Raw genomic sequence first — 20,907 nt, 5'->3', positions numbered from 1 at the left:
TCCATAAATAAAGCAGGAGCAGGGGTCCCAATGAGACAGATATCCGTTGTACTGACATTAAGGCAGAGATTGTTGGAGGCGCACCAATCCTGAATTGTGGATAGATCGTCCGGAATGAGTGAGAGAGGAGAGAGGGCTGTGGGGAGCCTGAAGGAGATCTAGTTTCATTCGCATAACACTGAAAGTTGGAGGAGAAGGTAGAGATCAGGTGGGCCAAAGGGGCCAAGTAGACATTGAAGAGCCAGGGTGAGAAGATGGAGCCCTGGGCAACACCACATGTGGATAGGGAGGTGTTGGAGAGAAAGGATGCAAGTTGTACTTGGGAGGGTCGGTCCCGGAGGAAGGGGGGGTCAACCAATCAAGGGCCTGATCAGTGATGCCCAAGTTCTCACAGTCGATTGATCAGGATGGCATGATTGACCATGTCAAAAGCAGAGGAAAGGCCAAGGAGGATAAGGACAGAATGAAGGCTGGAATTGGGATTAGTGAGTAGATCTTCACGGGTGTTCAGGAGAGCAGTTTCGGTGCCTCTGGTTGCTCTGAAGCCAGACTGATGGTCATGGAGATAACCAACAGATTCAGTGTGGAGAGTAAGCTGGGAGATGGCCAGCTTTTCCAGGAGTTTGCCCAGGAAAGGAGTGATAGAGATCAGGCGATAGTTTGTCGGACAGGTAGGATTGGTAGAAATGCTTTATAAGCAGGGGGTCCCCAAGGGGGAGTGCTTGAAAAGAGAGGGGAGAGATCCAGCGATGAAAGAGTAATTGTAGAAATGGAGTGAGGGTGTCCATGTGAGCCTTGATTGTTCTGGAAGAGAAGGGGAGCACCTGTTTGGCCGACACTTTCATAGATCTAGAAACATTGTCAGGTGTTATCGGAGAGAAAGGGGAGAAAGGAGGAGGAGAGGGAGAGGCAGCCAGATGAGTGCCGAGAGAGTTAGAGGAGAGAGGAAGAGGGAGTGGAGCGGCAGGACAAGATCACAAATTATCCTGCTGTATGTCTATTAAACAAGTCCATACTCTGACGACCAAGATTAGGACCTTGTGCAACACTTGGTGAACCCCCAAGCTTCGGGGTGTGGTAGCGATGAAGATATTCTGCAGAACAAGCAGCCCGGCTCATCATGAAACTGGGATCCGTGCCTGACTTCCAGAGTGCGGGGGTCGGGAAGAGACGTGTGTGCATGGCCTGCTGGGGGGGGGGCGGAGCCATCAACAGTGTGTCTCCGGACGAATATTTGGACGCAGCATTACGCACAAGGGTCGGCAGACTCCAATTTAGGAACCCTGCAGAACCGGCCTGAAGTTGACTGTTGGGCTGAAGACTGAGTGGGCACACCAGCCGCCCGACCCGACTACACGACCGTTTTGTCATGGGGGCTCTGTCAGATAAACAGTAAACATCATCAACGCGGTAAAGCCACCTCGTTGCCCTGACTCGATACAGAAAAACGCTGTGGGGAATCCTCTCGCCAGGCTGCATACAACCGGCAACTAAACTGGAACTGAAGTAGCGACTGCAGAAAACTCAGTGCACAGACGGATCCGTGGACAGCGAGAAGGTACCCGCCCGGCAACCCGAGCACACTTCCCCGAGCTCCATTTGCTTGTCCCTCTCCACCCTGAATACAGCTTGCCTTCAAGCCAGGCGCAGAACCTGAGCAGAGTCGACGGGAGATCACGTCCCGTGGCCCACCCCACAGTGAGCTTCGAGTCACACTGGCTCAGCCTGCACCTGCATCGGGTACTCCAATATTATTACAACGCAGCGTTCTACCGCAGCACTCCCCAGCTCTCAAGTAGACGAAACTTGAGACCGGCAGACAGAGGGGAACCGCAACCCAGAATTGGCACAGAACCCAGAGCCACTGTTTACGGGCAACCAGCCCATTTCAGTAGATACAAGCGTTGCTGTCACCAGTAGGAATATATTGAGGAACACTCTGACCCGACCCACCTCGCACTGTAACATAGCAGTGAAAATCTTTCTCTACAACGGGCTAAGCAGTTAATGAGTAAAGGGAAGCCGGTGGTGGCGAGGTTTGGACACTCCTTATAATCCATAATGAAACTGCGTCATACATAAGCTACTCCTGCCGGTACTGCATGAAAATAGGAAACCACGAGTGATCAAACGTATGATACCCCTGTCCAGGTCTAAGGACTTTTGATGACCTGAGCACAGACGTGTCTATTTCTGATTGCTGCATACTACCCGGACGCTCCTGACAGTCTAACCACGCCAAGCCTGCATGCCGCGGAGGGCCCCTTTGTCACGAGATCGGACGGCAGACATCAGGGAGACCAGAGACATACCCTTACCCCCCTGCAGGCCGGATTCTCGGTGGCAATGGGCACAGAAGATATGACAAGCTAAGAATTGTAACCTTACCTACTCCTGTGATATCCATGCACCATAATCCCAGAATCTACTTAGAAGTCAGACACAATACCAGAACCATCCCAACACCTGACATTATCCAACAATAATCTGCAATATCCCTAACCAGCAATTGTCACCCAGAACACCAACTATTGTACTAGACACTAACAACAGTTTGAGTGAATAACAACTGGACTGTACCCCCCAGGGTGACCAACCGGACCCTCTGGCATATGGATAAAATCTACGTTGTCCTACAGCACGGGGGATAACGTAAGGTGCACAATACTGCAAGCTCACTCCAAGCTACAGGACCTAATACTCCACTATATCCTTTGAGAGGCACCTGCAACATTGACCCTCTGGCATATGGATAAAATCTACGTTGTCCTACAGCACGGGGGATAACGTAAGGTGCACAATACTGCAAGCTCACTCCAAGCTACAGGACCTCATACTCCACTATATCCTTTGAGAGGCACCTGCAACACAACTTAACAGCGTATGCAATCACGCATGTATCCGTCCTCTAACCCCAGTGAAGAGCTGTCCTCCAGCGTATCGTAGCACCGCAATACAGCACGGCCAAGGGAACTCCTTATAGAAGCCAATGGCTGCGCCCGGAACTCAAGACCCACCGTTACAGACCCATACTGTAAAACACCTGTCCTACTGTGCAGGGAAGCTGCAAGATACACGGGAAGAAACATGTACAAACCCTATCCGCGGCTAACGCTTCAAGATAGCATCATGACCAAAGGGGCCAATAAAAAGAAGGGCCCAATGGACTCCTTCATGGGACCGAGACCCTCACCCCCTGAAAGCCCACCTTCCCCTGGCAAATCACAAGCATCTGGTGAAGAGGAGAACTCGAGAGATGATCAGTTATTGCAAACCATGCTTAACAGGTTCGTAGCCATTAATGTGAAGTTGGATGACATTGTGGGTACAATAGGATCGTTGAAAGCAAAAATTGAAAAAGAAAGTGGGCGTATCACTGAAGGGCGCATTAGCACCAACGACGACAATATTGCACGCGGTGATATACTCAACTCCATTCAAACGGAACTCAAGAAAATGGTGACTACGTGTGAGGATCTAGAGTCAAGGGCCCGGCGAAATAATATCCTTGTGGTTGGGATCCCCGAAGCAGCAACAAAGGGACCCATAGAACTCTTCATGGAGAAACATCTCAAAACACTTTTTGACCCCTCCAGATTCTCTCCACAGTTCCTAGTAGAGAGAGCACATCGAACACTTGGCCCTCCCCCGGATCCCAGGGCTCCCCCGAGGACAATAATTGCTCCACTACCGTGATAGGGACTTAGTGCTTCGGCTCACCAGAGAAAGTGGCATGCTACAGTTTGAGTCAAGTAGAAGACATATATACCCTGACTTTGCAACAGGCATACAAACGCAGAGAAGAGCCTACGACAATGTGAATCATCTCCTTCGAGCCCGAACGATAACATAATCATTGATGTTCCCAGCCAAACTGAGAATTCAACATGAGGGGAAGGCTAATTTCTTAGAGGATCCCACTCAAGCGATAACTTATATGGAAGCGAATATACTTATACCGCCAAGACAACCACACCCGGGAGCAAACACACCACGCAATAATGAAGAAGGTATAGATAAAAATGACTGAAAAAATACGTACTCATAAAAAGACTAACAGAATCTCCGACATCCCATTACAACGGAGACGGACGAATAAACCATGAATCCCCATGGAACGTCGAGCCGACCAGGAGGCACGCTGATGGCATGGCCCCCCCCCCACCCCTCCCAGGAGTTATCCAAGAGGTTGAAATGGGCACATAATCAAGTTGGAGTAGATGGTGAGGGAGGGCGAGGGGAGGGTGGCACCATGGAAACTCAAGAATTCAGAGTTTGGGCAGCGTCCTGCCCAGAGGCTGTGGGTTATAAAGTTAACGAAAGTTGTGCCAATGAACATACAATTTGAAATAAACTTCTGCCTAATCGAGCTAAGGTGAGATGGGGTAAAATTAATAAAGGAACAAGCGCTGAGACATGGCTCTCCAACTCAAAGTAATCTCTTGGAATGTGAGAGGTCTAAACAACCCTATTAAGACGAGGAAGATTTGGGCGTACCTGGATCGTCACGCACCTAACATTGTTATGCTCAAGGAAACCCATGCCTTGGATGCGGCTCACAAACAGATGGCATACAAATGGGGAAAGAATAGATTTTACACCAATTACTCCTTGCAATAGAGAGGAGTTTTAACGCTCATTCATAAAAATATTGATTCCAGAGTTGGCACAACGAATATAGACGCAGAAGGTAGATATGTACTGGTATCCGGCACCATTAACAATAGACCGGTGCTCCTCATGAACACACAAGGCCCCAACTCAGATGAGCCGATTTTCTATACCAAAATAGTTACTCTAATAGATCGCTTCCTAAACGTTCCCATCATATGGGGTGGTGATTTCATTACAATCTTAGCCCTCTCCATGGACAGATTGAGTACGAAACAAAGAAACGACACCAGAACAGAACACGATAAATCTGGTCATTTCCCAATACAGTCTAATAGATATTTGGAGAGCAGAACACCCAACCTCCAAGGAATTTATATACTATTCCACAGTGCACGATGCCCACTCCTGGATCGACTTCTGGCTGATATCTGAAACCTGGTCAATTGGATCATGCAAGACCACAATCCTACCACGTACTTGGTCCGATCATTCACCTATAGTTCTTGAGATGCTGCTAGACGGCTCTGCTACATCAAGACCCCCGTTGGGAATGCCTCTGTCTGCACTACTCGACAACTCCTTTGTAGAAACACTAAGGGTAAATATAGAAACATTATTTGCTGAAAATGAGAACTCTGTCCCTAAAATCTCCAGTCTGAGAAACATTCAAAGTCTGGCTTCGAGGAACATTGATCGCCGCCACATCTAGCATTTTAAAAACCTCTAGAGCAGAGTTAAGAGACAGAAGGAAACCTTAGGAAACTTGAAAACTAATTCAGCGAAACACACAATAGAGCGCAACTGGGGTTAATTAAGGGCAATAAACAAAAGTTCCGTGAACTAGCAGATCGAGAAACCAGTTTCATGTCCAGAAAAGCGCAAGCAAGGCGATATGGCAAAGCAGTCCACCCCGGGCGGTTACTAGCTGGGATAATTAAAGGAGAACGCGATACACAACACATTAGTGGAATTACCAATTCTAACAGACAGACTACCATTAAACATGAAGAAATAAACAACATGTTCAGAGATTAATATCAATCACTCTACTCCAACAACGATAATGTTACTATGGAAGAGGTACACCAATACCTATTGCAGACCAAACTGCCCACGCTAGATGATGCCATCAGCGCCAAATTAAACTGTCCAATCACAGTAGAGGAAACCATAGACTCCATAGCCTCCCTAGCATCAAGTAAAGCCCCAGGCCCGGATGGCATAGTAATAGAACTGTATAAAACTTGCAAAGATATTCTGGCCCCTAAACTCCTTTAATGTATAGGAGGAGGCATGCACCCCGGGAAAACTACCAATCTCCCTCACTGAGGCCGTGATAAAGGTGCTCTTCGCCAAAACTCTTGCTATTAGACTGCTACCGTACATGCCCGAATTGGTACACCCTGACCAGTCAGGATTCATAACTGGAAGATCAACAGCTCTAAACTTGAGATGATTATTCGGAACTATGGCACAAATAAACCCTGAAATCCCGGCAGCAGCAATGATAGTGGATGCGGAAAAAGCATTTGACTCCTTATCATGGAACTTTCTATTCGGTGTCTTAAAACGCATGGGGATCGGAGGGGAGTTCAGTAAATATGTCAAACTACTATACACTGACCCATGGGCCAGAGTCCGCGCTAATCGGAACTACTCAGAAACCATTAGACTCTCCAGAGGGACCAGACATGGGTGCCCCTTTTCTCCAATCCTGTTTGCATTAACGATCGAACCCCTCGCGAGCAGGATCCGGCAATCCCAGGGGCATAGGGCCATACATATAAAAGGGCCCCCACAAATTATTTTGTTATATGCTGACGACACCCTAATATATTTGAAACACCCTGAGCAAAATATATCACCAATATTGGCGGAGATAGATAGCTTCACCCTACACTTGGGGTATAAAATAAACACCATGATATCTGAGATGTTCCCTCTAAATGACAAACCACAGAACCCACGCACTTACATGGAATGGAAAAAAAATGGGCAAGCACAAAAGTTTAATACCTAGGGGTACAGGTGGCGAGGTCACACCAACTTCTACATGAGCATAACCAGGCAAACTACCTAACCACACTGGAACATAAGCTTACTTTATGGAGTGAACTTCCCATATTGCTAATTGGCAAAATAGCGGTCCTGAAAATGATTGTTGCCCCGAAGTTGCTATACTTTTATACTTTAATACCATCCCGATATGGCCAGGTCGACAGTTCTTTGACACACTCCACAGCCTGACAGTAGGGTTTGTTTGGGGTGATAAAAATGGTAGTGAAATGGGAATCGCTCACAGAACCTTACCACCATGGGGGGGGCCTTGTAGCCCACGACTTTAAGCTATATTACTTGGCCGTGCAAGCACATTATGCAGGTCTATGGTATGTACCCGACATGAAATACTCACATGTTGAAATAGAAAAACAAACGTTCTGCTATACCATTTGATATTAAATCCACACTGATATGCTCATGTAAAATCGGAACCTGTCCGTTTGATCCACAGCTCACTACATTAGATGCCTTGAGGCGTATAATGACAAGACTTAACATCACCAAACCATAAAGTAGGAACATCCCACTTTGGGACACCCCAGACCTACTTCCCACGATGGACGCTGACATCCGGACAGTGTGGGACCCTGAAAGAACATTACACTCAGGAGATCTCTTTCCTGAAGGCAGATTTGTCAATATAAGCGAATTCAAAGAAATACTGGGTGATAACCCTATAAAAACACTAAAATATTACTGCATGAGAGCTGCAGTGAGACTACAATGGCCATCCTACCCGAATGAACCTGATTCCAATGAATGCATGGAATTAGTAATAAAAAGGAAAGGGCTTCTAGCGAGACTGTATAAAGATACAAAATGAAACCCCATTACACCCTAACTGTCATGATCTCTGCTTCCAAAAGGTCAGGGTTTTCCCAACTCCCTTGGAAGCAGATCCATAACCCAGGTTCCGAGTGCCAACCAGTCCCAATTGGGACCTTTTGGACCCAGTCCTGGCGCCAGTGGCACCAGGCTCATAAATATGCCCAGTCCCAGCGCTGGAAGCGCCGGGCTCATAATGCTTGGGTGGACTTACCTGCAGCAGACCATGCTGCTTACTTGCCTGCCAGTTGAGCCTCTGATCCTCTTCTGTTTGGAACTACTTTTCCTGTTGGGTGGGGCAGGAGCCACTCCCTAGATTCAGAACACTGGAACTCTTCTGGAAAGCAGGAACTCTTTTCTTACCTAGGCGTGGCTGTGGAAGGAGACACCTAAGCACTACAGGAGGCTATTTAAACCACACCCGATGGATGAATCTTGCTTTGCGTTATTCTGCATCCTCTGCAGCAGAACGCTCATCGTGTCTTCTGCATCTGATCCTGGGCCTAAGGGAAAAGGCTTACCATCCTGAATCCAGTCTTCAGCAACACCTATAAAGACCAGAAAGAACAGGTTAGCATTACGGTCTTCAGTGACAGCTCTTCACTTACCTGGTCCATAGGCTGTCACCAACGCCTCGCGCTGCATTCCGGCATCTGAAAGACAAAGGCTTACCTACTCTTCGTGCGCTCCGGAGGTCTTCACACTGCATTCCGGCATCTGAAAGACAAAAGCTTACTAACTCTTCGCACGCTCCGGAGGCCTTCGGCGCTGCATCCCGCATCTGAAAGAGAAAACAAGGTGCGTTTAAAGACATTGGGGAACTTTAATACTCACGTGCCATTACTCCTTTCCACATCTAACCCGGTGGGTATTCCGGCACCCTGCAGCCGCTCCGAACTTGTACCTGCAAAATAAAAAGACAGTTAGAGCGCATCGTGAAGCAGGCAACAATCGCTTACTTACGTGCTTCCAGGCGCTTCTATTCATCACACGGGCTCCATCTTCAACTCACTTCAGCCCGTCATCCGCCATCGCCAGAAACCTGCAAAACAAGAAACATCATTACTAAAGACTTTAAAGACATTAGAATTACTCGAAACTTACCGTTCGTGCAGTAAACGACGGACAGCAGTCCTCTGAAGTCAAGAGGCCTGCTCCCCTTATCCAGTGAAGAAACTGGTTACAGCACCCTGCCCCGAGGCAGATGGAGAGCACAGCGTTCACTTACCTAAGGTGAGAGCGTTAACCTTTGGGGTTCTACAGGAGAAGAGAAAGGGAAGAAGAGAGAGACATTCACTAACCCAGTTCCTTAATCCCATATTTTCTATCTGCAGACATCTTACCCTTCGAGTCAGACATACAGTGCACAGAGGTCCAGCCCAAAGAGCCAGCCGTGTGTTACACATCACCTTTGAAGATACGGTATACGCCCAGTCAAGACTGGCGCCTCTACGGGAATCAGGTGAGCGTTACACTAACCTCCGAGAAAAGTGGGAGAGACACTGGATCATTGATTGACGATGTCAAATGGCAGAAGATGTGCACCCTAACCAGGAAAGTGTTGCTCAATTCAAGACTACGGCTGATCCAATAGAAGGTCCTAAACAGACTACATTATACTCCCAGACACATCACGAAATTCAACCCACAATGTATAAAAACATGTCCAAAATGCAACTCTGAAGACGCTGATACAATCCACATGCTCTGGAGTTGCAGACAAATCGCCGACTACTGGAAACAAATTGCACAAGTACTATCAGACTATCAGACATGCTAACAATCCCATCTACGTCACAGCCGCTAAAATACCTTCTGGGAGACATTGGCACACAGACATAGAAACCTGAAGACTGTTTAACTTAGGGTGGATCATTGCCAAGAAATGCATCCTGCTAAAATAGAAAGCAAAAGAAGCCCTGACACTTAATCAGTGGCTCAAAGAGCTGGCACAAGTGAACGAGAACGAGGGATATGTGCAATCTATAGTTCCCACGTCAAGACCAAAAGACATATGGGCCCTATACCGCACATATGTGGAAAAGGAAAACCGGAACCAGATCTCAAGACAGGACCACTAATGCAGAGCCTCCAATGCACCATTAAACAAAAAGCTGAATATGCTTCACAGACTCATTATTGTAAAGTGCATATATCTACGAAATAATAAGAGACTGTAACATAACCTTTTGTACCTGTTGTTGTATGCTGATACCATGTATTGGATGCTGATGCCACTTGTTAAATAAAGTATATTTTTTAAAAAGAATATATTGACATGCACCGATCGATTTGCTATACATTTCACTTTGTTGACCTGGGATCTCAAAGGCGTCTTGCATGATAGTGAATAATGTAAAGTAGCTCCCAGATGGTTTTCTTATTGTTCTTGAGTGCAAAATGTAATGGTCTTATTTCAGACGATATGCACTGTGGTAGGTCAGGAGGAGGAGACGGACAATGTGTGTGCCATGTTCACAATAGTTTTATTTAAATAATAAGAGAATGCCTACCTTTCCTTATGCTAAGGGTTTCCCTACCAAACATAGCTGTGCCCATTAAAAGAATGATGCCATAACTAAACTAGGGTGCTAGTCCTAAGTTGTAAAGTCCAAAGTAAATAGTGTGTCTTCTGTCCAATAAGCTAAGCTACTCTAGTCTTACCACTAATCCAAAACAACAAAAGACCAGAAGAATGTCTCACTTCTCCTGGGATGATTTTCAGCACAGTTCCTTTTAATAAGATGTCTTCAAATAGTCTCTTGCTATTCTTTTTAATAGTTTTTCAGTTCCTTCAAGGGATCTTCCCAGGCCCTTGTAGTCTGCACTCTTCAGACTTTCTCTTCACCTTGAGAAATGTAGATGAAGTCTCTGTTTGACTATTGATTATGCTTTACTGTTTATTTTCTCTAGGACAAATATGACACACTTTTGTGTTACACTCACACTTCTGGTACTCTTTCCAACTACTGGAAAGAGTATGCAGGATCCCCGAGTGATCGCCACTCTTCTTGTATCTTTGCCTTCACTGTGACGAGTATGCAGTGTTTTGTAGTAACTTTGACTCTTTTGATAACTTTATCACTCACTGGGATGAGTATGCAAGGTCCCAGAGTGGTTCTCCATGTCTCGCTCCCCAGGTCTCCTGCTCTCCCCTTTACCTGTAGTGTCAGGGGTCTGTGTCTCTGGAACAGTGTTTCTTTCTTCTTTCCCATATTTGGTTAGCATGGTTCTTTGGTTTCTCTTTCTCATGGTTTCCGACATGTCTCTGTGGTATCAGCGACAAAAGGTGATTCTCCTGGTTTCCTTTCTCTGCCAGCACCTTTCGGTTCTCTTATTTATTTATTTATTTATTTATTTATTTATTTATTTAAACCTTGTTTTTCGTTTTTCATCCATGTACAGACCGCCACGAGTTCCTAGTGTGCGGCTTCTCTGTCATGCCGACAGGAGGGCTTTCCTTCAGCCCCGCTTGGATGTACCTCCAGGGACTTATCAACTTGATCCTCTCGGTTGGTCAGCAAAGCTCCCGGGCTTCACTTCCTACTTCTGAGTCCACCTCTTTTTATCATGCGCAGATGTGGCTTCCCCAGCTTCTCAGGAAAGTCCTTCCTTCTGTGTGTGCCTCATTCATCACAATTCATTTCAGCTTCTTCGTGCTTACTAGGCAATCACCCTTTATTCCTCCTATGTTCTTGTTCGTCACGGTACCATGTAAGAGGAGTCTGGATATTTGTTAGTAGTGCAATGTTGGACTGTGGTGGATGATATGAATGGAGTTCCTCGTGGGAAAGGGAGTCCTTGTCCCCAAGAGGAGGGTCTCTTCCTGTGAGGTCCCGTTGACCACCACCCCTAGGGGGATTGAGTAGTGGGCTCACCTCCCTGCCTCACAGGAAGGGGCTCCACAAATGGCGAAAGTGACTGAATCCTTCAATTCACAACCTATCAGCATAGTGTGTTTCTTTAAAGTAGACCTCAAAGGCGTTCCATTGCCACAATGCGAATCTACAGATGATGCTCTAGGAGCTGCAGTATACATACTCTTTCCGTATTTGTTGTCTAAAAGAAGATGAAATGTATTGTTACAGCATTGTCCCACTGGTGCATGTGGTTATTCTAGATCCGAGGATAGTCCAGACCTGCGGCTGTGTATGCTTGGGTTCAAAATACTGAACCATAACATTGTAACATTGACTCAATAGCATGCCGTTTCTGACGGAGATGAGCCCAGGAAACTCAAACGCCACCATGGTTTTCTAAGTAGTAGAAAAATGCGACATATTAAATGTGACAAATATGTGCTATAAATCCCACTTTTGACCTTCACATGACCAGTGTGTATTGGAGAATGTTGGAGCCCTAGAACGGCAAGGCATTCTTTGTTGGTGTGTTATCATAATGTGTTGTGGAGCTATTTTACTGCTTGTATACTACAGACTGTGGGGGGTAGGTTATGTTTCCCAGTATCCTGCCGGTAATTCCGGTGAGATACCAGGAAACTGACCTAACGTTACTTGCGCCTGATATCCCAGTAATTCCGGGATATTCCATGTGCCAGCAACAGCAGTCATTCCCATGGGGGAATTGTAGGCATTTCTGGCACCGGTAACTGTGCCGGAAATACCTGCTGTTTTTTGTTTGTTTTTTTGTCGCTGGGGCCCTGATTTACCTCCAGCTCCTTGCCCGCATCGGCAAACCTGGACTCTGCCAGTGCTGAAAAATGCTGGTATATGGAATTACCAGCACTTTCTTTCGAGACCGGCCTAGTCCTAATGAGCCCCTATGTAGAAAAAAATATATCTGTCAAAAATAATCATTAACCGAGGTAGTCTACTGACCTAGCACCATAATCCCACGTGTCAGCTTTTCATGATATGCCTTTCATGCATTCAGCCAGCCTTCCAGATAAGATTTTGAAGTGTGTATTTTGCTCCTTATTTTTTGAAGATGGGAGTAACATTATTTTTGAGTGACCCCCATTCCCAAAGGGGATGCTTTATCACCAGAAGTCACCCTTTTGATATCCAGGCTTTTCACCTGGTAATTAAAAAAAATGAAAAGATGTATTTTGACCTTAAGGTTCCTCTACAAATCGGGGAGTAATGTTATTTGATCTTCCTTTGGTACTGCTTTGCTGGCACCACTGAGTCAAACGTAGCTTTGTGGCTTGAATCATGGGACAGACTTCATTTGTCCGTTTTTTCCCCCATATTTTATTAGTAGTATTTGTATTCCCAATTTATTTGGTTGGGATTATTTCCTAATTTTTAGATAGCAAATGTGGCAGATAAACCACCTATCTGTAGGGCTTCATGCAATTCATATTTCCCATTTTATTATGCAATGAAATGGTCAATGCAAATGATGGATGCCTAGCTCAATTGTAGACAAAAATGAGCAACAAAAGGGAGTAATGCGTAAATGATCACCTGTTAGAAGTATACATTTTTGTAGATACAGATTTTGTAAAGTCTTTTGTTAGTGCCATTTACGGAAACCAACATATAGGATTCAGGTTTTTGTAAGTTTTGTTATTGTAACTATTGGATTAATGCACCCTGCTCTAATTAGGTCTTGAATAAGTCAATGGGTACATTGTGTGTTAAAGCACATTATTTGTTTTTTGTTTTCAGGTCACAGCACAATGCACTTTATTTGAAATCACAAAATCAAAGAACATGGAGAGCTTCCCTGGCGTTGGCATGAAGAACTTCTCATCAATTGACCTGACGCAACGTATTTTTGGTGAAATGAACAATCAGTCCAATGGTACCAACAGTAATCCATGCATTTCCATAAACAGGCTTTTTCCAGCTCTGTTAGAATGCTTTGGCATAATCCTATGTGGCTACATAGCTGGACGGGTCAACCTGATCACACCCACGCAGTCCAAAGGACTTGGGAATTTTGTCTCTCGTTTTGCTCTCCCAGCTTTATTATTTAAAAATATGGTGGTACTGGATTTTTCCAATGTGAACTGGTCCTTTCTTTACAGCATTTTAATAGCCAAAGCATCTGTTTTTTTCATAGTATGTGGTCTGACGTTATTAGTCGCAAGTCCTGATACTCGATTCAGTAAAGCAGGACTATTCCCAATTTTTGCTACACAAAGTAATGATTTTGCACTGGGATATCCTATAGGTAAGAACACAGGTTTTCTTTTTTCTTATGGTTTTGCATGTAATTGACTTTTTTGCCATTATTGTAATGTAAGTGCAGCTTCTTTTTTGATCCTATGAATGACCAAATAATTATCTTATAGCAACTGACTATCCCAGCACGACAATGGTTTATCACATGATGGCTAATTGCTTGGTTTCGAATCGACAGAAGAATTATGCACTATTGATTGGTACATTTAATGTTCACTGTCTGGGTGCAGGTATCCTTCCAGCTTTCAGATAAACTCTTATTTGAGGGTTGTGAGGATTCCCCCCTCTATGTGCATAAGCATTCTAGTATGGAAAGTTTCCATTTGATAAGGCAAGAGCCTTTGCGGAAGTGGATGGACTGTTGCCATCTCTTCTTTTTAGTAAGAAGCGTGTATATACACCTTGCCATCTGAAGATTAATTGACCACACTATTGTCTAGCAATATGTGCCAACCTAACCACTACCATTCCATAGTTTCTTGTAGCATCAGTACTATTGTCACATCTTGGACATCCAATGTACAAGGCACTTATATGCACCAGTCTCCTGGTTCCAGTGGATATTTGGATATTTCTTAATCCGTGGAATTTGAAAGGATGTGTTGCTAGAACATACTTAAACGCTTTAAAACTTAATTTATGAATACTTCAGGCAACATTTGTGAAAATTCGCTTATAGAAAAATAAGGTAAAAGGGGACTGAAAAACACTAGTAGCTGCACACAAGGGTTGGAATGTGGGCGAATGTGAACATTCTGATGCCGAATTTGGAACCATCCTCTGACAGTGGCCAGATCATGTATGCACATATTTGCGCAGGTGGGTTCAGTTGGTAGTCTACAAGTCACCAGCGATGTGAAGTGAAGCACCTGAATGTTGCAGGAAGTCATCCTGCAGCAGTCCTGCATCATTACGATGCCATGAAGCATCAGAGTTGCATAAATTATTTTACATATCCACTGGTTTGAGGCTTTGTACAAATGCTTCCATGTATGTTGTTCCTCATGTTCACCGATTTGAATCCCATTAAGTCCACTCAGCCCTTTTTATCCTTCCGAGGTCAATAAAAGGAGTTCGAGGTGATTGGGTCCTCCAACGTATTCCATATCTATGACATGTAATCACCACAGCTGTGCTGCTTCGGAAAATCTTCGGCATATGCGTCCTGCATCGATGACGTCGATACGCCGCCCTCGAGGACCTCCTCCGACGGCTGACGTCACTGGATGTTATAAGTAGGATGACGCCCGTAGCCTCAGTTCCGTATTTTCCGCGACATGTTCGCTTCGGAGATCTCGGCGTGCCTCGACTCTTTGGAGTTTCTGTTCTTTCTCGGTTCTTCGAACCTGTTCGTATTGCGAAGTATATTCTTCGTGAAGATGTCTACCTCGTCTTCCACCCCGCGTCCGGGATTTAAGAAGTGCAGGGACTGTGGGTCCAAAATGTCGGTGACTGACTCGCACGATGCCTGCCTCGGGGAGGACCATGACACGGATGACTGTGTCGATTGCCAGTCGCTCACTTCCAAAGCCTTGCGGGAGCACAAGAAGAAGTTATCGGTAGGTAAGGTGTCCAAGCCACGGAAGTCGAGGTCTGCGGGGCTTTTGACGGACGATTCGAGGGGCGACTCTCTTCGTCGTCGGATGTCCAGTGGGTCTCGGTCCCGGAGTCGGTCCCGCCACTCCTCTGCCTCTTCGAGGCACTACCAGAAGCGCCATCATTGGTCGCCTTCCCCGTCCTCATCTGAGGACTCCGCCTGTCTGTGGATCACTTACCCCACCAAGGATGCGACGCCGGAGGAATGGGCTTCCTTCGCGAAGAAAAGGTTGGCGATTCTCGAATCGCAGGGCACTGGTCCGTCCGCGTCTGAGTGGGGTCGGTCGTGATCGGTCGAGAGACACCGCTCGCACGCCTTCGGGCTCAGATGGTCGGCACGATTCGCGGGAGAAGTCCCGCTCGGACAAGGGGAATCGTTCTTGTCATGCCCATTCCAGGTCCCGGTCCTCGACGCGCTCGAGACCATGTGCACCTGTGGTGTCTTCGAGGAAGACGTTGACGCTGGTGGCGCCGAGGTCGTCGGCGGACTCTTTGGAAGCCCCGCCTCCGAAGAAGTCGTCGGCGCCTTTTGCGCCCAGGCTGTCGAGGGACACGCTCGGGGCTCCGGCCTCGAGGACTGTCGACGCCATCGATGCTGTCGGCGCCGCGTTCGGCATCGACGCCGATTCACTCGACGCCTTTCGAGGCTGTTTCGACGGGGGTTCCCCGGGGCTCGGTGGAACCACCTAGAAAGGCTTTGGCAAAGGTCCAGCATGGCTTTGTTCCACATTCTGTGCCTTCTTACCGCCAGCTTGAGTGTATTTCAGAGGTGGATGAGGGCTTTGATGATGGCATGGTTCTGGATACGGTGACGGACAAGATTCTCTCGGGCCATAGCCAAATTGAGGACCTGCGGCAGTCCCTGCACGATGCCAGTGGGCTGGACACCTCTCCGGAGGTAAAGTTTTGTAGGCCTGAGCCTGGCACTCATGCCGACTCCTCGTACCGGCGCCTTATGTCCAGGGTCACCGAGTACTTGGGATGGTCTGCTCCCCCAGGGGATTTTCTTCAGGATGACCTAACGGATATCCTCGACCAAGGTCCACCAACTGACACGGTACTTCCGTTCCATATGGCTCTACATAGGAGGGTGGCGGCGGATTGGACTGCTCCGGAGAGTCTCCCGGCAGTGGGCAAGTCTTTGCCGCGAAAATACCGCCCAGCCAGTAGCGACCCCTGCTACTTGACGAAGCAGGCGTCTTATCCTACCATCCCTCCTGATAGGGACGACAAGCGTTTTGATGGCTGGGCGAAGAAAGTGTTTTCTTCAGGCGGTATGGCGCTTCAGGCCGCCAACTCCGTTTGTGCCTTGTCACGTTTCACGCACACTCTGTGGAACTGTTTCCTTAGTGGCTGAACATATTCCCGAAGGGGACGCACGGGATGGTTTCCTTGCCATGGTTCAGGATGGCAAGGATGCCATTTGTGAGGCCGTTCAGTCGGGTTTGGACATGGCAGATTGCGTCAGCCGGTCCATGGCGGCGAGCACTGTGATACGCAGGTTTGCGTGCTGGCGGGAGTCGGGGTTTGCTCCTGATGTGCAGGCCCGGCTCCTCAACATGCCCTTTGACGGGGAACATCTTTTTGGCAGCAAGGCAGACGAGATCCTTGAGAGGTTGCAGACCTCCAAAGCTGCAGCAAAGTCGTTGGGCGCTGCAGTTCGCCAACTTTTGCCTTTTCGTCCTAGGGGACAGCAATGGAGGGGAGGTTCCTTTCGTTATTACTCATCCTTTGGTAAAGCGAGAGGAGCTGCCAGTCAAAGGGGCCACCGTAGGAGTGCCAGAGGTGGAAAACAAGGTACTCGAGGTGCCAAGGCCCCTTGGGCTGTTGCCTCTTTGCCCCCCGGCAACGCCGCAGCTGCTTCAGCTCAGTCATGAGGCCATGTCCCATGGTTCGCCGGTTGGGGGAAGGCTGGCGCAGCATCTTGCAGAGTGGCGCGCCATTACTTCAGATGTGTGGGTTCTGGAGATCATAACCCACGGCTACTGTCTTCCTTTCCGGCATAGGCCTCTAGACAATCCACCGGGGAATCTCTCTTTGAAGAGTCCGGATCCGCTCCTTGCGCAGGAAATTCAATCCCTGCTGGAGAAATGCGCCATAGAACTGGTGCCTGTAGCGGAGAGGAACAAGGGATGGTATTCCCCTTATTTTTTGATTTCCAAGAAAGATGGGGGATTGAGACCCATCATGGACTTGCGTGGTTTGAACATACTCCTCAGGAAGGACAAGTTCAAGATGGTTACTCTTTCTCAAGTCCTCCAGGCCCTTCAACTTCAGGACTGATTGGTGTCTCTCGACCTCAAGGACGCTTATTTTCATGTGTCGATCCATCCAAAGCACAAGAAGTACCTGAGGTTCGCGGTTGGCAACTCACACTTTCAGTTTCAGGTCCTGCCGTTCAGATTGACCACCGCCCCGAGGGTCTTCACCAAGCTCATGGTAGTGGTGGCAGCGCACCTCAGGAAAGGGGGGGAATTCTCGTCTACCTCTACCTGGACGATTGGTTGATCAGGGCGCGCTCTCCCAAGCAAGTCCTGGATCATCTGTCAGTCACCTGCCACTCCCTCCACAAGCTGGGCTTCTCCCTCAACTTAAAGAAGTCCCACTTGACGCCAACTCGGAGGCTCCAGTACATCGGAGCAGTGCTCGACACGTCCCTGGGCCATTGTTTTCCACCCCAGGTGAGGGCTCATCACATTCAGCAGATGGTGCACAAGTGTCAGCTTGCCCAGAGTCTCCCAGTGTTCGAGTTCTTGAGATTGCTCGGCCTCATGGCATCCTGCATTCTTCTGGTGCCAGAGGCCAGGTTGCGCATGAGATCTTTGCAATGGGCACTCCAGCTCCAGTGGTCTCAGTCCTCTGGCAGGATGTCGGACCCTGTTCAGGACCTTCTATGGTGGGCTGTCGAAGACAATCTGATGAAAGGGGCTCCATTTTGGCTACCCTGGCCGAAGGTGACGTTCGTGACGGACGCATCCCTCACGGGATGGGGAGCTCATGCCAACGAGTTGACAGTCAGCGGTCGTTGGTCTCCGTCGGAGTCCAGACTCCATATCAATCCGTTGGAGCTGAGGGCCGTCAGGCTAGCCCTGAAGGCTTTTCTACCGACTGTGCGAACGAAGAATGTCCTGATCCTGACGGACAACACGGTGGCCATGCACTACCTCAACAGAAGGGGGGGCAGGGTCACTTCCTCTGTGCAGGGAGGCAATGCAGCTCTAGTTCTGGGCAATCCAGCAGGAGGTTTCGATCTCGGCAGTTCATCTGGCCTGAGACTAAAACGAGACGGCGGACGCTCTGAGCAGGCAGAGCGCGATCTCTCACGAGTGGGAGTTGGCTCAGGAGATTCTCCTGGAGATCTTCGCCATTTGGGGGACCCCTCAAGTGGATCTCTTCACCTCCAGTGTCAACCGGAAGTGCGAGAGGTTCTGCTTGCGGGAATTTACTCCAAAAGGAGCCTTAGGAGACGTGTTTGTGGTGGAGTGGTCATTCCCACTGCTGTATGCGTTTCCTCCAGTCAGCGTCATCCTGCAAGTACTGCGGAGGTTACGGAGGTTCGGTTCCCGGATGATCCTCCATTGCTCCTCCGTGGGCCTGGAGGACGTGGTACCCAGACCTTCTCGACTTGTCCATCTGCCCTCCACGTCGTCTTCCCTATCGAGACAATCTGCTCTCACGGGAGGGGGGTCAGGTTCTCCATCCAGAGTATCGATCCCTAAACCTTCATGCTTGGTTTCTGAAAGGTTGAGGTATAAGGATTGGGACCTCCCTGAAGACGTGATGGAGGTATTGCTCTCAGCCTGGCGGCCAGCAACAAAGTCCCTGTACCGTTTCCGTTGGTGTAAGTTCTGCGACTGGTGCAGGGTTAAGAAAGTGGATCCTTTTGCATGTGACATTCCCATGGTCCTGTCTTTTTTGCTTTCTTTGGCCTACAGGTGCCTGCAAGTGGGTACCGTTAAAGGTTACCTGGTGGCGCTGTCCATATTTAAGCGCTCGTCTGAAGAGTGTTCCTATTTTTAAAATTCCTTTAATTTCTCAGTTTCGGAAAGGGCTCACTAATGTATCCCCTCTGTCACCTTTCCAGGTGCCCGGTTGGGATTTGAACCTTGTTTTCAAGTTTCTGATGGGTGCTCCGTTTGAGCCTTTGCATTCATCCCCTTTGAGACTGTTAACTCTTAAAACTGTATTTTTGGTTGCGGTCACTTCCGCCCGCAGAGTGAGTGAGTTACAGGCACTTTCAGTTAAGCCTGTCTTCTCTGTGTTTCATAAGGACAGGGTTGTCCTTAGAGTTCGTCCTTCCTTTCTTCCGAAGGTGGTGTCGGAATTTCATTTAGGCCAGAAGGTTGTTCTTCCGGCGTTTTATCCTCCTCCACATCCTCGTAAGGAAGAGGAGAGGCTCCATAAGCTTGATCCTAGGAGAGCGTTAAGCTTTTATATTTCACGCATGTCCCAGGTCAGAGTGGACAATCAACTCTTCATTGGTTACGCTGGAAAGCGTTTGGGACAAGCTGTGACGAAACAGACTTTGTCTCGCTGGATTATTCTGGCTATCTGAGTGTTACCGCTTGGCGGGTAAGGACCCACCGGTCGGCTTACGGGCCCATTCTACCAAGGGTATGGCTGCGTCTACTGCCCTACAGAGGGGTGTTCCTATTCGTAACATCTGTGATGCAGCCACCTGGACTTCGGTACATACTTTTGTATGTCACTACTCCCTCGATTCCATCCGGGGGCAGGATCTGGCCTTTGGCAAGGCGGTCCTTTACTCCGCAGTTTGATTGGGCATTCTAAATTTGTTTTCTAAATTCCTTTCCCACCTCCTTGCATTGGTACTGCTTTGGGAGTCTGTCATAGATATGGAATACGTCGGAGGACCCAATCCCCTCGAAGAACAAGTTACTCTCTTACCTGGTAACTTTCTTTCGATAGGAGGGTCCGACGACGTATTCCATATCGCTCCCTCCCTGCCTTCCCCGCTACAGAATTTCTTATGCGATTGCAGCTTATGTTTCCGCAAGGCTTTGTGTGTCAGACTGGCAGAAGACTGGTGCCACATGTTCTGGGGAAAAAACTAAAACTGAAGCTAGGGGCGTCGTGCATCCTACTTATAACACCCAGTGCCGTCGGAGGAGGTCCTCGAGGGTGGCGTATCGACGTCATCGACGCAGGACACAGACGCTGAAGATATTTTCCGAAGCATCACAGCTGTGGTGATTATATCTCATAGATATGGAATACGTCATCGGACCATCCTAGCGAAAGAACGTTACCAGGTAAGAGAGTAACTTGTTCTTCTATACTACTCCTGGCCAAATGTAATCCCCTGTGAGTTTAAATTGGCTCTACCTCTCCTACAAATTGCTCCATCACCAATGCAAATAGCAAGGGAGACGGGGAGCAGGCCTGCCATTTCAGTGGAGCTGATAGTGTACCGTTAGCATGGCTGTGGGCTCTTTGTAGAAAGCAGAGATCAACTGGATTAGCCTGGGTCCCAATCCGCCCACTATTGGCACCTCTGTTGGAAAGGTCCAGTTGACTCTTGCAAAGGCCTTCTCTGTGTCTAATGCCAGGAGAAGGGCTTGGTCTTTCTTGAACCTCCTCTTTTGTCTATTAAATAGGACCACTTTCTTATACTATCAAACGTTTACCGACCTGCCAG

At 47.8% G+C, this 20,907-nt stretch overlaps 1 protein-coding gene across 6 annotated transcripts in view; it reads left to right on the top strand.

Annotated features, from left to right (window-relative positions):
* Positions 1-20,907, top strand: part of GPR155 (G protein-coupled receptor 155) — a 1,263,615-nt gene that overhangs the window by 204,098 nt on the left and 1,038,610 nt on the right. For all 6 annotated transcript variants that reach the window (XM_069616249.1, XM_069616248.1, XM_069616250.1 and 3 more), the window contains one exon: positions 13,134-13,641. In XM_069616249.1, the coding sequence (XP_069472350.1) occupies positions 13,179-13,641 (463 nt within the window). In that variant the 5' untranslated portion in view covers positions 13,134-13,178. The remainder of the gene's footprint in view (positions 1-13,133; positions 13,642-20,907) is intronic.

This window comes from Ambystoma mexicanum, chromosome 9, assembly GCF_040938575.1.
Source record: "Ambystoma mexicanum isolate Mex_15411 chromosome 9, UKY_AmexF1_1, whole genome shotgun sequence".
In the NCBI taxonomy this organism is placed as follows: domain Eukaryota; kingdom Metazoa; phylum Chordata; class Amphibia; order Caudata; family Ambystomatidae; genus Ambystoma; species Ambystoma mexicanum.
Note: the sequence above shows the minus strand (reverse complement) of the source record. Positions and strands in the feature narration are given on the sequence as shown.